Raw genomic sequence first — 13356 nt, 5'->3', positions numbered from 1 at the left:
AATGTAAGCCTGCGACAACGTAGTTGAGAAAGTAGGCGAAATTCGTCATCCACAGGTCATGGCCTGGGCGTTTCTTCATTTGAAGGGTTTCTTCCCCTCATCCTTCTCCTAGTGGCACAATGGTGTGATTTGGAGCGCAAGGTTTCATCGAAATCAGTGATGCGGCCGGCAGCCACTTTTCTCCGCAAGGTGCCCCTCCACGAGTGGTGCAATTTTGCTCATGGCCGGGAGCGACGGGAAAGAACACCACGATAGGGACGATGAGGAGCAGCACAACTGTGGCCGGAGATGACTGAGAAGTGAAGAAGAAGAAGAAGAGGAAAAGGAAGAAGAAGAAGAAGAAGAAGAAGAAGAAGGAGAAGGAGAAGAAGTTCGCCTGGTTCTCACTGGAATTTGGCGGTCAGAGGTCGGTGGGGTTGCCCGGTGGTCGACAGAGGCGAGGAACACGACATGGGTGGCACTGGTGTGGAGGCGGCTGAGCAAAAGAGAGAGGCGATCGCGAGGAGGGAATCTTTTGCTAAGAGTTGCGTCCGGCTCCTCAAATTTAAGCAGCGGCCGACGCTTCTCCTGAAATTTTGAAGAGTTAAAATGTTTGAGGGTTCAGTTTGATACGGCTTAACTTCTCGAACAAATTTATTAAGGATTCAAACGTTCTTAAGGATTCAATTAGAGATGCCCTAAGACGACGCAAAGTCCACATCCAATGTTCAAACCGGATTTTTCTTGCACTCGGAGGCGAGGAGAACCAGCGGTGGCGCCTAGACGTACAGGGAACCCTAGTTGCTTGTATACTTGGTGAGAGGCTGATTTTTTATTTTAAAAATGGGATAACCTTGGCCTCTGCATCATACAATGCATACATCCATCAACACGTCAAGATGCTCCCTTAGCTTGACCACATCAAGACACGTCGTCAGTTCCTTTCGCCACATGATGCAAAGATGCTTCCTTCCCTAAGAGACCAAGACATGTATATCATCAGTTCGTTGTGCATTGCCACCGTATGGTGCGTCTCCTGTTGCCCTTGGCCTGCCATGTGAAGTTTCCTCTTCTTCCCCACGCCGCCCACATCTACCTAGCTCCATTATCTTGTCTTGTGTAGTTGATCGAGTAACCTACAGGAAGAGAATCGCAGACAAAGACGATCTGGAATACTAACCATGTGTCGCCTCGACGACTCTCGTTTCATGGCTGGTGAGTGGCGACACGGTTGAGGTTCATTGTACGTACTCCATCCTTCTAAAAATACTTGTCATCAAAACGAATAAAAGGGGATGTATCTAGACCGAGGGAGTAGTAGTATAAGACAGGTTGGTTCATCTTCATCATTATGCTGTAGGAGTAGGAGTAGGAGTAGGAGTAGGAGCTAGTGATTCCTTCCCCCGTTCAAAAGGAATGGGATGGTGATGGATGCTGCTGACCTCAAGCCCGGCTCGCAGTTCAACTCCGTCCAAGTTGACAGAAAAAAGAAATGGTGCTGGGTCTCTTTTGGCACAACTCAGACCTACCCTTTTGTTCGCCCATGAGGATAAAGAACTGGTTTACAGTATCCCGTACTTATAATTTGAGTACCAATCATCATCACAACGGGGTGGTGGCGCAGTTGGCTAGCGCGTAGGTCTCATAGCTAGAGCGAGTGATCCTGAGGTCGAGAGTTCGAGCCTCTCTCACCCCATTTCTTTTTTGATTTTTGTGACTGCGAATTTTTAATTTATCTTGCATTTCTCTGCAGTGTTCCTCTCAAGCAAAAGCAGAAGCAGTCAACAGTAGTTGCCACTAGTCCATCAGACACTGACCCAATCTGGTTGCGAGTCACTGATCAGATATATGGAGAATGAAAAAACAGCCATCTTCTCGACCAATTACTGCATCTTGTCCATTGATCAGCGTGTAGGGGCGGGGTGAAATATAAAGCGTTTTCTTTTTCCATTATATTTATTAAAATAATAAGGTCGGAGTCCGTTGTCCTGGACGTAAGAGAAAAAGGGAGAATAAAAGGTGGAGTCTTTTCTGGCTTTGATTATTGGGGGCAAGCAAGTTGCGCAAGTGGATGAGCGAGTGTCAGGTCCATGTCCGTCTGAAAGACAGCGCCATGTGAAACGCCATCCATCGCTACGCCTTCAATGCTTCTGTCGTCGTCTCGATCGTCTCGTCCCCGACGCCGGCGCCGGGCGCCCACCACCAGCACCATCAATGAAACCCAGGGCCTGCCTGCCCCCGTTGCTGCCGATCAGCAGACCTCCGCCGATGGTGCCGCGCTGCGTCTCTTCGGAAGCTTGTCAACGTGATATGCCGATGTTGATCAGAGGGAGAGAGAGAATCTGAATTGGGGTGATGTACTATATGGAACTGGAAATGGGAGGAAGATCTAGTCATTATTCCTTTCTTCATGAATCATGATGATGCCAAATTGACAATGGGGCAAGGGGATTGGTGGAGGGGGAACCCCACTAATGGCAAGTGGAGCACCTAATTTGCATTAGTGAGCTCTTTGGCGGCCTGCATCTTTCGTTTTTTCACTTTTGTTTTTCGCGAAAGCTTTCGTTTTTTCACTTGTAGTAAGTTCCAAACTGATTTGTCTCCGGAAAGGAGGAGATTGACAGATTGATTGAAAAGAAAAAAGAAAAGAAGATGCTCGCTGGGTCTCATGAGCATCTTGCATTCTTGCTGCTACTGTCCTACTGTACTGGCTTTCTTCATTCATGTCTGAATCTTTAAGCACCAACATAGCAATAGCAATGGATTGATCATGAAAAATATGAGGTAAAACTTGCTTGGCAATAGTATTCATCACATGATATGGATGGCTTCTGGAAGGCTCGGCTAACACAAATGGATCACATGACATGACTGCTACAGTCGCTGATAACATATTCAGATATGCACAAGTTGGACATAAATTCACCAAAAATTTGCAGTGTGGCCTGGGAAATGGAAGTGTTGTTTTCTACTCCAGGGAACTAGAGAAGCAACAAGTGTCGATCACCACTGTGTTTTCATGCCGGTTCCAAACAGAAACAATGATGCATGCATCCCGGAGCACACGCAACAGAAAAACATGACAAGAAAGAGACAAAAACTACACCCACTAAACAAGCATCTCAAGACAATCAATCACAGTAACATCGCTCCTAGTTTCTTTTCGTTTCCACTAAATCATGCAGCCATTTAACATTATTATCATCATCATCGATCAGCAGGTACTAATTCTTCTTCATCATCATTATCGATCAACAAGTGCTAATTCATCATCATCATCATCATTTATCAACAAGGGCTAGAGTATGAATCAAGCTAATGAACATTGAGTAGTACTGCTATAAGTGATAAGCTGGCTTGATCATCTAGCAGTAGCGAGCTATGAATCACGGACATGCAAAGTTGAATTCCAATTGCAAGCACGACAGAAAGGTGAAAGAATTCCAAAGGAAAGGAAAAGAAAGGGGATGGAGGAGTCCATGGAAAGAGTTTTATTACAGGCAGCACCTCAGGAATCACACCTATTCGAAGCCCCTGCATGCGTCAATTCGAAGCAACCCCCTCCCGAGAAAAAGCAAAGAGTATCACAGCATCCGGCCGCCGTTATTCTGCCGGCGGCGCGGGCGTGGCCGCGGCGGCGGCGGCGTTGGCCTCGGCGACGGACTTGAGCTTCTGGAGGTTGAGCCTGACGACGGTGTCCGCGAAGAGGCGCGTGTCCTCCTCGCTGTTGCCGTCGGGGACGTCGACGACGTAGGACTCAAGAACGACGGTGCAGATCTCGGCGGGCGCGGCCGGGGAGAGCTCGGAGACGGTGGTGACGGACCGGTAGTTGCGGAGGCGGTGCTCGCCGCCGGTGATGGTGAAGCCGAAGGCCCTGCGCGCGTCGTCCAGGAGGTCGAGGCGCTCGGTGCTGGTGCTGGCGGGGAGGCCGGAGATGACGCTGACCTCGCGGAGGCGGCCCGGGCGGAGCTCGTCGCCGGCCTCGGGGTCCGGGCGGAGCGCGCAGCTGCGGATGAAGTGCTTGTACACCTGGGGGCAGTCAAAGCGGCGGACGATGGCCCAGACGGCGGCTGGCGGCGCCTCGATACGCTGCGCCACGAGCGAGGAGCATTGGCCTGGCCCCACGGCGTACCGGTGGTACGCCTCCACCGTGGGCAGCAGCTGCGCGTACTCCGCGGCCGTCAGCCCAAGCCCCGCCGGTACCTCCGGCTCCGCCGCCGCCACAGGCTGCTGCTCCATCGATTGGACTCGACTCGACGCGGTCGGGTGGGGTGGGGTGGGGTGGGATGCGTGCGAGAGAGAGGCTTGGAGCAGGGTGAGATGAAGGGGAGCCTTGCGGGAGTGAGCTGCCTGCTAGTACATTTAATACTACTCTATCTAGCAGTAGACGCTGAAGCGAGATGGGGAATTGGGACCAGGGCTTTCTCTCTCTACTCTCTCTCTCTCTTGGTCTACGACCCCTTCACTCTAGGGAATCAAAAAATGTTTTTTTATTGTGTGTGCTTGTGGTATATGCATATTCTCTCTTCGGATTTACCAAGTGTCTTTGCTTAAAACTAGAGGATCAACACTTTGATGGATTTTCTCTCAAAAAAAAACACTTTGATGGATTTTTTTAGCGGAAATCCTTTTCTAAACTAAGAGCATCTCCCTAAAAAATGCAGGAGTAAACCGCCGAGTAAAGATTAGGGGACTACTTTTACTTCACTAAATTTTGATCGGACCTAACTGATCTCCTAAATTTATTGAAGTACTTTATTTTATCAAATTCATTTCATTTTCGGCCACCGAAATAACTTCACTACTTTTTTATTTTACTGAGCGTCATCTTAAAACACCGTAGTACATGATTCATCAAATCTTCGCCAAGAGAACCGATAAAAAAAACTAGAACCACAATTATACACTAATAGAAATCCCATCATATAATTTTTTTGAGCAAACCGTAGCAACAAGAACTCACCCATCCTTTTCACTCTTGAAGAACACCCACGCTGGATGCTTTTGCGTGCTCGAAACTTGGCGCAACATTAGCCGTGGGCAGTGGTCACACTTGAGGACCGACAGCGAGGAGCTGACGTAGCTGCTAGGCTAGTGCCAAGCCCATCCGACGACCGCCGGGCGTGGCTATGACGGTGGTCAGTCGACGAGTGAGATCCAAGCGACTAGAGAAGGAGGCCATACCGATATGCAGCGCAGAGTCGGTGCATAGGCTATGCGGTTTGATACCCGTCCAATCCATGAAAAAAGGCGACGAGGCCAGTGGCTGGTTGGATGCGTTAAATCTAGCGCTAGCGGCGAGAGCCGTAGATCCGTCGATTTATGTGCCGGCGACGACAAGAGAAGCCCAAATCAGGGTGACGAGGAACGCATCGGGTCCTACAGAGCGTCCATGTTGGCAGGTGGTGATCGGCAGAGACAGGAAGGGTGGTGATGTCACTTGAAACCGTGTCGGTATTTTTCCAAAGAGGAAGGGATGATGCAGTATAGCTACGGTAGGTATTTCCCTCAGTTGTGAAACCAATGTATCAATCCAGGAGAACCAAACAACACTGTGTAAACGGTATCTGCACACAAAGTACAAATACTTGCAACCTGACGCGTAAGAGGGGTTGTAAATCCCTCCACGGTAAAAAGATAGATCAATTTGTGGTAGATTGGATAAATGGTTTTCGATAAAACGCGAAATAAAATAAGTAATAAAAAAGTGCAACAAGGTATTTTGGGTTTTTGGAATAATAGATCTGAAAACAAAAACAACAAATAATAGCAAAATTGATAAAGAATAGACCCGGGAGCCATAGATTTCACTAGTGGCTTCTCTTGAGAAATAACACACGGTGGATAAACAAAATACTGTTGGGCAATTGATAGAAGATCGAATAATTATGGAAATATTCAAGGCAATGATCAATATATAGGCATCACGTCTAAGATTAGTAGATCGACTCCTGTCTGCATCTACTACTATTACTCCACACATCGACTGCTATCCAGCATGCATCTAGTGTATTAAGTTCATGAAGAAATGGAGTAATGCAATAAGAACAATGACATGATGTAGACGAGATCTATTCATGTAGGAATAACCCCCATCTTGTATCCTTAATAGCAATGATACATGCGTTTCTTGCTGCCCCTTCTATCACTGGGAAAGAACACCGCATGATCGAACCCATCACAAAGCACCTCTTCCCATGGCAAGAAAAATCGATCTAGTTGGCCTAACTAAACCAAATATTCGAAGAAGAAATATGAGGCTATAAATAATCATGCATATAAGAGATCAAAGAAGACTCAAATAATATTCATGGATATATACCTGATCATAAACTCAAAGTTCATCGAATCCCAACAAACACACCGCAAAAATGGTTACATCAAATAGATCTCCAAGAGACCATTGTATTGAGAATCAAAAAGAGAGAAGAAGCCATCTAGCTACTGCCTACAGACACTTAGGTCGAAGAGGCACCAATGAGGATGATGAGCCCCTCCATGATGGTGTTAGATTGGATCTCGTGGTTCTGGAACTTGCGGCGGCTGGAATTGTGTTTCATCGACTCCTTCTGGAATATTTAGGAATTTATAGGGTGAAGAGGCGGTGGAGAAGACCCCGTGGGCCCCACAACCCCTGGCTCCCGGGCGCGTCCTGGTGGGTTGTGGTCCCCACAGGCCTCCCCAGGTGCTTTCTTGGTCCCTAAGGTGTCTTCTGATCCAAAAACAATCTCTAAAAAGTTTCGCTGTGTTTGGACTCCGTTTGATATGGATATTCAGTGAAGTAAAAAAAGCAAAAAAATAGCAACTGGCATTGGGCACTAGGTCAATAGGTTAGTCCCCAAAAATGATATAAAGTTGCTATAAAATGATTGTAAAACATGCAAGAATGATAATATAACAACATGGAACAAGCAAAAATTATAGATACGTTGGAGACGTATCAGCATCCCCAAGCTTAATTCCTATTCTTCCTCCAGTAGGTAAATGATAAAAACAAAATTTTTGATGTGGAATGCTGCCTAACATGTTCATCACATATTCTCTTCTTTTGTAGCATGGACATTTGTATTTTTATATGGTTCAAAGCAATAGTCTAGTTTTGACATGAAGATTTCAATACTCAAGCATATCAAGAGGCAACCATGTCTTTCAAAATATCAACACTAAAGAAAGTTATCCCTAGCAATCATTGATCCATTCACGAAACATACTCGCATATTAGCTACATTCAATGCTCAAGTATGATCATAGTGCTCCCTAGTTGGTGTTTTATAAGAGAAGACGGAGACTCAAATAAAAATTGCATAAATTAAATAGAAAGGCCCTTCATAGAGGGAAGTAGGGATTTGTAGAGGTGCCATAGCTCAAAGCAAAAATTGAGAGATAAAAAAATTTGAGAGGCATCCACGCCTTCCATACCAACACTTTTCAAGGAATTTATTAGTTGACAACATAAAGTAAATTTCTTTTCCATTTCAGGACTAGGCATCCCTATTACCGCCGTACTCTCGTGCAATGACAAGTGAATAAACACTCATCTTGAGAAATAGCACATCTAGTGTGGAAAATAATGGCCACCCTCTATCGCTTCATGAGCTGTACGGGCACACAAAAAAGAAATTCATTTTGAAAATTAGAGATGCACATACAAATTTACTTAGAACGGCACGGATATACCGCATATAGGTAGGTATGGTGGACTCATATGGCAAAACTGGGTTTAAGGATTTTGGATGCACAAGTATTATCTTTACTTAGTACAAGTGGAGGCTAGCAAAAAGATTGGGAAGCAACCAACCAAGAAACGAAAATTGACATAAGCGAGCATTGAGCATAATTAACACCGAATAATGCACCACAAATAGGATGTCGTTTCATTGCATAACCATTGACTTTCATGCTTACATAGGGAATCACAAACCTTAACACCAACATTCTTACTAAAGCATAATTACTCACCAACATGGCTCACATATTACTATCATCATATTTCAAAACTATTACAAAGAATCAAGTTTATTTTGTCCAACGATCTTCATGAAAGTTTTTATTATATCCCTCTTGAATATCTATCACTTTGGGACTAATTTCATAGGTTGCAATTGCTTTTGACAAGCTCAAACAAATCTAAGTGAAGAACATGAGCATAAAGATTTCAATCTCTCCAAGTAATATAAGTGAAGCATGAGAGAATTTCTTCAAATATTTTACTAACTCTCAAATAAATCTAAGTGAAGCATGAGAGTATTTCTTCAAAAATATTAAAGCACACCATGCTAAAAAAGATATAAGTGAAGCACTAGAGCAATTCCATAGCTCAACAAATTTAAGTGAAGCATAAAGAGCAATTCTAACAAATCATAGCATAATTTTGGCTCTCTCAAATAGGTGTGTCCAGCAAGGATACTTGTGACAAACTAAAAATCAAAACAAGGAAAGACTCATATAATACAAGACGCTCCAAGCAAAACTCATGATATGTGATGAATAAAAATATAGCTCCAAGTAGAATTACCGATGGTCGTTAGAAGAAAGAGGGGATGCCTTCTAGGGCATTCCCAAGCTTAGTTGTTTGGTTCTCCTTGAATATTAACTTGGGGTGCCATGGGCATCGCTAAGCTTAGGATATTTTCACTCCTTATTCCTTCATCCATCGTGATCTCCCCCAAAACTTGAAAACTTCAATCACACAAAACTTAACAAAACCTTGGTGAGATCCATTAGTATAATAAAGCAAATCACTACTATAAGTATTGTTGCAAACCCATTACAATTTTATATTTGCATTATATCTACTATATTCCAACTTTTCCATGGCTAATACCCCCCAATACAATCCATAGATTCATCAAAATAAGCACACAATGCAAAGAAAACACAATCTATCAAAAACAGAACAATCTATAGTAATCTAGACTTTGTGCATACTTCTGTAACTCCAAAAATTCTGAAAAATTAGGATAACATAGGTAATTTGTATATAAATCATTTGTAAAAAATTCAGAATTTTATCACACTTCTGTGATTTTTAACAGTTCTGCTACTGGGCGCAAAAGTTTCTATGTTTTGACAAGATCAGATCAACTATCACCAAACATGATCCCAAAGGCCAGCTTTACTTGGAAGAAACGCTAATTAAAACATAAAAAGCACAACCATAATAGTAGCACAATTGTGCAAACACTCAAGAATAGAAAGAAGAAGGCAAAAATACAAAATTGTATTCATTGGGTTGCCTCCCAACAAGCGCTGTCGTTTTATGCCCCTAGCTAGGCATAATGCACAGATTCAAGTATTGTCATCTTCAGTTTCCAATTGCTCAATCACACAACCAATAGTGTTCAAATATTTAGCATGCATATTATCTATAATAATACTTCTAGGAATAAGATTGAAGAATTCGTTCTTGCAAGTAGGGTCTCTTACAACTTCAACAAAGTCGGGGTGAATACTAATCATCTTAAGACCTTCTTTGTTATTATTAGAAGTTGCGCCATTGTTCTTAGTGACTTGAGTAGTCTTGCCAATTTTTATAGGAGTTTTTTCAATAGTTTTGGCAGAAACAAAAGCCGAGCTTAAATTACTAAATATTTCTTCCAACTTATCAATCCAATAAGGACTCTCTCCAATTCTTTCGTTAATTATGGTTTCCTTTTCCCTTAGTAATTTGAAAACATCGCCCGCTTTTGACCAAAATTTATTAGCAAGATTCTACATCTTTGTGTCCAAGTTTTCAATTTGCTCTAAGGTGACCATCTTCTTTTCAATGGCATCTAATCTTTGCATAACATGCTCAAGAGTTAAGATTGTTTCATTAATAATGATAGGTGGTGCACCTACTAGATCTCCCATAGCATTAAAAGCATCCAAAGATGGACACATCAAGAAATTTCCACCGCTAATCGTATCAAGGACGAATCTATACTAAGTGGTGATGCCCACATAAAAAATGCAAAGAAGAATAACCGTAGATTTCTTACGAACAAATCTATTATGAGCATTGCAAATCCTATAGCAAGCATATTTTAGATTCTCCCCTCCCCTTTGTTTAAAATTAAGAACCTCGTTCTCGGGGGTACACGCAATAGAGAAAGAACTAGCCATATCGTCAAAGTAGACAAGCAAAAAGATAGATCTGATGAGAAAAAGGCGAACGAAAAAGAAGGCGAATAAAAAAGGGAATTTTTTTGTGAAGCGGGGGAGATGAAAACGAGAGGCAAATGGAAAATAATGTAAATTGCAAGGAGATAAGATTTGTGATTAGGAACCTGATATATGTTGATGATGTCTTCCCGGCGACGGCGCCAGAAATTCCTTTTGATGTCGCTTGAAACTGTGTCGGTATTTCCCCAAAGAGGAAGGGATGGTGCAGTACAACTACGATAGGTATTTCCCTCAGTTGTGAAACCAAGGTATCAATCCAGTAGGAGAACCAAGCAACACTATGTAAACGGACCTGCACACAAAGAACAAATACTTGCAACCCGACGCGTAAGAGGGGTTGTCAATCCCTCCATGGTAAAAAGATAGATAAGTTTGTGGTAGATTGGATAAATAGCTCTCGATAAAACACGAAATAAAATAAGTAATAAAAAAGTACAACAAGGTATTTTTGGGTTTTTGGAACAATAGATCTAAAAATAAAAGTGGCAAATTCGGAAAGCAAATATGATAAAGAGTAGACTCAGGGGCCGTAGATTTCATTAGTGGCTTCTCTCAAGAAATAACACACGGTGGGTAAACAAATTACTGTTGGGCAATTGATAGAAGATCGAATAATTATGATGATATCCAAGGCAATGATCAATATATAGGCATCACGTCCAAGATTAGTAGACCGACTCCTGCCTGCATCTACTACTATTACTCCACACATCGACCGCTATCCAGCAAGCATCTAGTGTATTAAGTTGATGGAAAAACAGAGTAATGCAATAAGAACGATGACATGATGTAGACAAGATCTATTCATGTAGGAATAGCCCCCATCTTGTTATCCTTAATAGCAACGATACACGCGTGTCTTGTTGCCCCTTCTGTCACTGGGAAAGAAAACACTGCAAGATCGACCCCATCACAAAGCACCTCTTCCCATGGCAAGAAAAATCAATCTAGTTGGCCTAACTAAACCAAAGATCCAAAGAAGAAATACGAGGCTATAAATAATCATGCATATAAGAGATCAAAGAAGGCTCAAATACTATTCATGGATATAGATCTGATCATAAACTCAAAGTTCATCGGATCCCAACAAACACACTGCAAAAATAGTTACATCAAATAGATCTCCAAGAGACCATTGTATTGAGAATCAAAAAGAGAGAAGAAGCCATCTAGCTACTGCCTACGGACCCTTAGGTCTATGATGGACTACTCACGCATCATCGGAGAGGCACCAATGAGGATGATGAACCCATCCGTGATGGTGTTAGATTGGATCTCGTGGTTCTAGAACTTGCGGCAGCTGGAATTCTGTTTCATCGACTCCCCTAGGGTTTCTGGAATATTTGGGAATTTATAGGGCGAATAGGCAGTGGAGGAGACCCCCGTGGGCCTCACAATCCCCTGGGCGCGCCCTAGTGGGATGTAGTCCGCACAGGCCTCCCCTCGGGTGCTTTCTTGGTCCCCAAGGTGCCTTTTGGTTCAAAAAAATCCAGAAAAAGTTTCGCTCCGTTTGGACCCCGTTTGATATGGATAATCTGCAAATTAAAAACAAGCAAAAATAGCAACTGGCACTGGGCACTATGTCAATAGGTTAGTCCCAAAAAATGATATAAAGTTGATATAAAATGATTGTAGAACATCGAAGAATGATAATATAACAGCATGGAACAAGCAAAAATTATAGATACGTTGGAGACGTATCATGTCCTTCTGTACGTTCAGAAGGACCGGTCGTTGAGTTACGACCAACCGGCTTGCGGCCAGCCGGCTGGGCCGAGCTGGCACATGCTGGGGAGCCGGTGGGCTGGCCATCCAGATTGAGGGGCGTCGGCTGCCCCGATGTTATTGAAGCCGACAGGCCTTTACAACTTTGAGTATTAGCATTTGTCAATTCAACCATACTTGGGGATTACCCCCCTGAGCAGGCAGTTTGTTGGTGAAGTATATGCGTCCAGGTGGGTGGCGCTGGCGACCCAGATGCCGGTTTTGGCCCGTGGACGCCGGCAACACCCACTAGATGCCGGCTTCTGGAAGACGGATCGAAGCGTCCGGCCCTAGCGGGAAACGGAAACGCCCGCCGACCACAACTTAACTTTGTGCAGCGATTCACACCCGCTGCAGCCCGACGGGCCGCCGCGTGTAGACCCGCGGCGGGCAAGGCCCTGCCAGGCCACGCGCATGATGGGACGTGACAATAGGCCGCCCCCAGACCGCGCCCTTGATAACCCACAAGTATAAGGGATCATAATAGGTTTCGAGGGTAGAGTATTCAACCCAAATTTATAGATTCGACACAAGGGGAGCCAAAGAATATTTGTAAGTATTACCAGTTGAGCTGTCAATTCAACCACACCTAGAGATTAAATATCTACAGCAAAGTGATCAGTAGCACAGTAATATGATAGTTATGATAGCAGTGGAAATAGCCGAGGGAGTCCTGGATTAAGGGGTCCTTGGATGGTCGGGCTATATGGCGTGGGCCAGGCTAATGGGCCGTGAAGATACAAGATGGAAGGCATCTCCCCATGTCCGGATGGGACTCTCCTTGGCGTGGGTAACAAGTTTGGTGGCTAGTCGCATAGTTTCTTTCTCTGTAAACCGATTTTGTACAACCCTGGCCCCCTTTGGTGTCTATATAAACCGGAGGGTTTAGTTCGTAGAGGCAATCACAATCATACATACTAGACATCTAGGGTTTAGCCATTACGATCTTGAGGTAGATCAACTCTTGTAACCCCTATACTCATCAAAGTCAATCAAGCAGGAAATAGGGTATTACCTCCATTAAGAGGGCCCGAACCTGGGTAAACATCGTGTCCCTTGTCTCTTGTTACCTTCGATCCTCAGACGCACAATTCGGAACCCCCTACCCGAGATCAGCCGGTTTTGACACCGACATTGGTGCTTTCATTGAGAGTTCCTCTGTGTTGTCAATAGAAGGATCGATGGCTCGCCTTGTCGTCAATGACAAAATCACCTCTGGAAGGGCCCTAGATCCTAGGCAGATCCTCCAGCTTGGCAGTTTCACTAAGGACACCTGCCCGGCCATTAAGCCCAAGGTGGTCCCTCAGATTGCCAAAAATGATCTCCGCATCAACCCTAAAAACATCGATAAGATGGATCCGACAGATATCTTGTCTTTGAACAAACTGCTAGACTGCATCGCCGCTCTAGGGATCGCAACAGATTATGATCTGATTAGGCTTAAACCTG

The 13356-nt window shown here is 44.0% G+C and overlaps 1 protein-coding gene and 1 non-coding gene across 2 annotated transcripts; one reads left to right on the top strand and one right to left on the bottom strand.

Annotated features, from left to right (window-relative positions):
- The first annotated feature begins 1588 nt into the window (after positions 1-1588).
- TRNAM-CAU (transfer RNA methionine (anticodon CAU)) lies at positions 1589-1675 on the top strand. The gene is given in 2 exon segments: positions 1589-1626; positions 1640-1675. It is a non-coding gene; the product is annotated as a tRNA-Met (tRNA).
- A 1686-nt stretch (positions 1676-3361) lies between these two features.
- LOC147991191 (abscisic acid receptor PYL10-like) lies at positions 3362-4320 on the bottom strand. Its single transcript, XM_087521106.1, has one exon. The coding sequence runs from the start codon at positions 4216-4218 to the stop codon at positions 3583-3585; it is 636 nt and encodes a 211-aa protein (XP_087377232.1). The 5' UTR covers positions 4219-4320; the 3' UTR covers positions 3362-3582.
- Positions 4321-13356: the final 9036 nt, after the last annotated feature.

The sequence above is a fragment of the Triticum urartu genome, chromosome 1A (assembly GCF_056163025.1).
Source record: "Triticum urartu cultivar PI428250 chromosome 1A, HENAU_Tu73, whole genome shotgun sequence".
Taxonomy (NCBI): domain Eukaryota; kingdom Viridiplantae; phylum Streptophyta; class Magnoliopsida; order Poales; family Poaceae; genus Triticum; species Triticum urartu.
Note: the sequence above shows the minus strand (reverse complement) of the source record. Positions and strands in the feature narration are given on the sequence as shown.

Coding starts and splice junctions, on each gene's coding strand:
- LOC147991191 (XM_087521106.1), bottom strand. CDS start 4,218: ATGGAGCAGCAGCCTGTGGCGGCGGCGGAGCCGGAGGTACCGGCGGGG.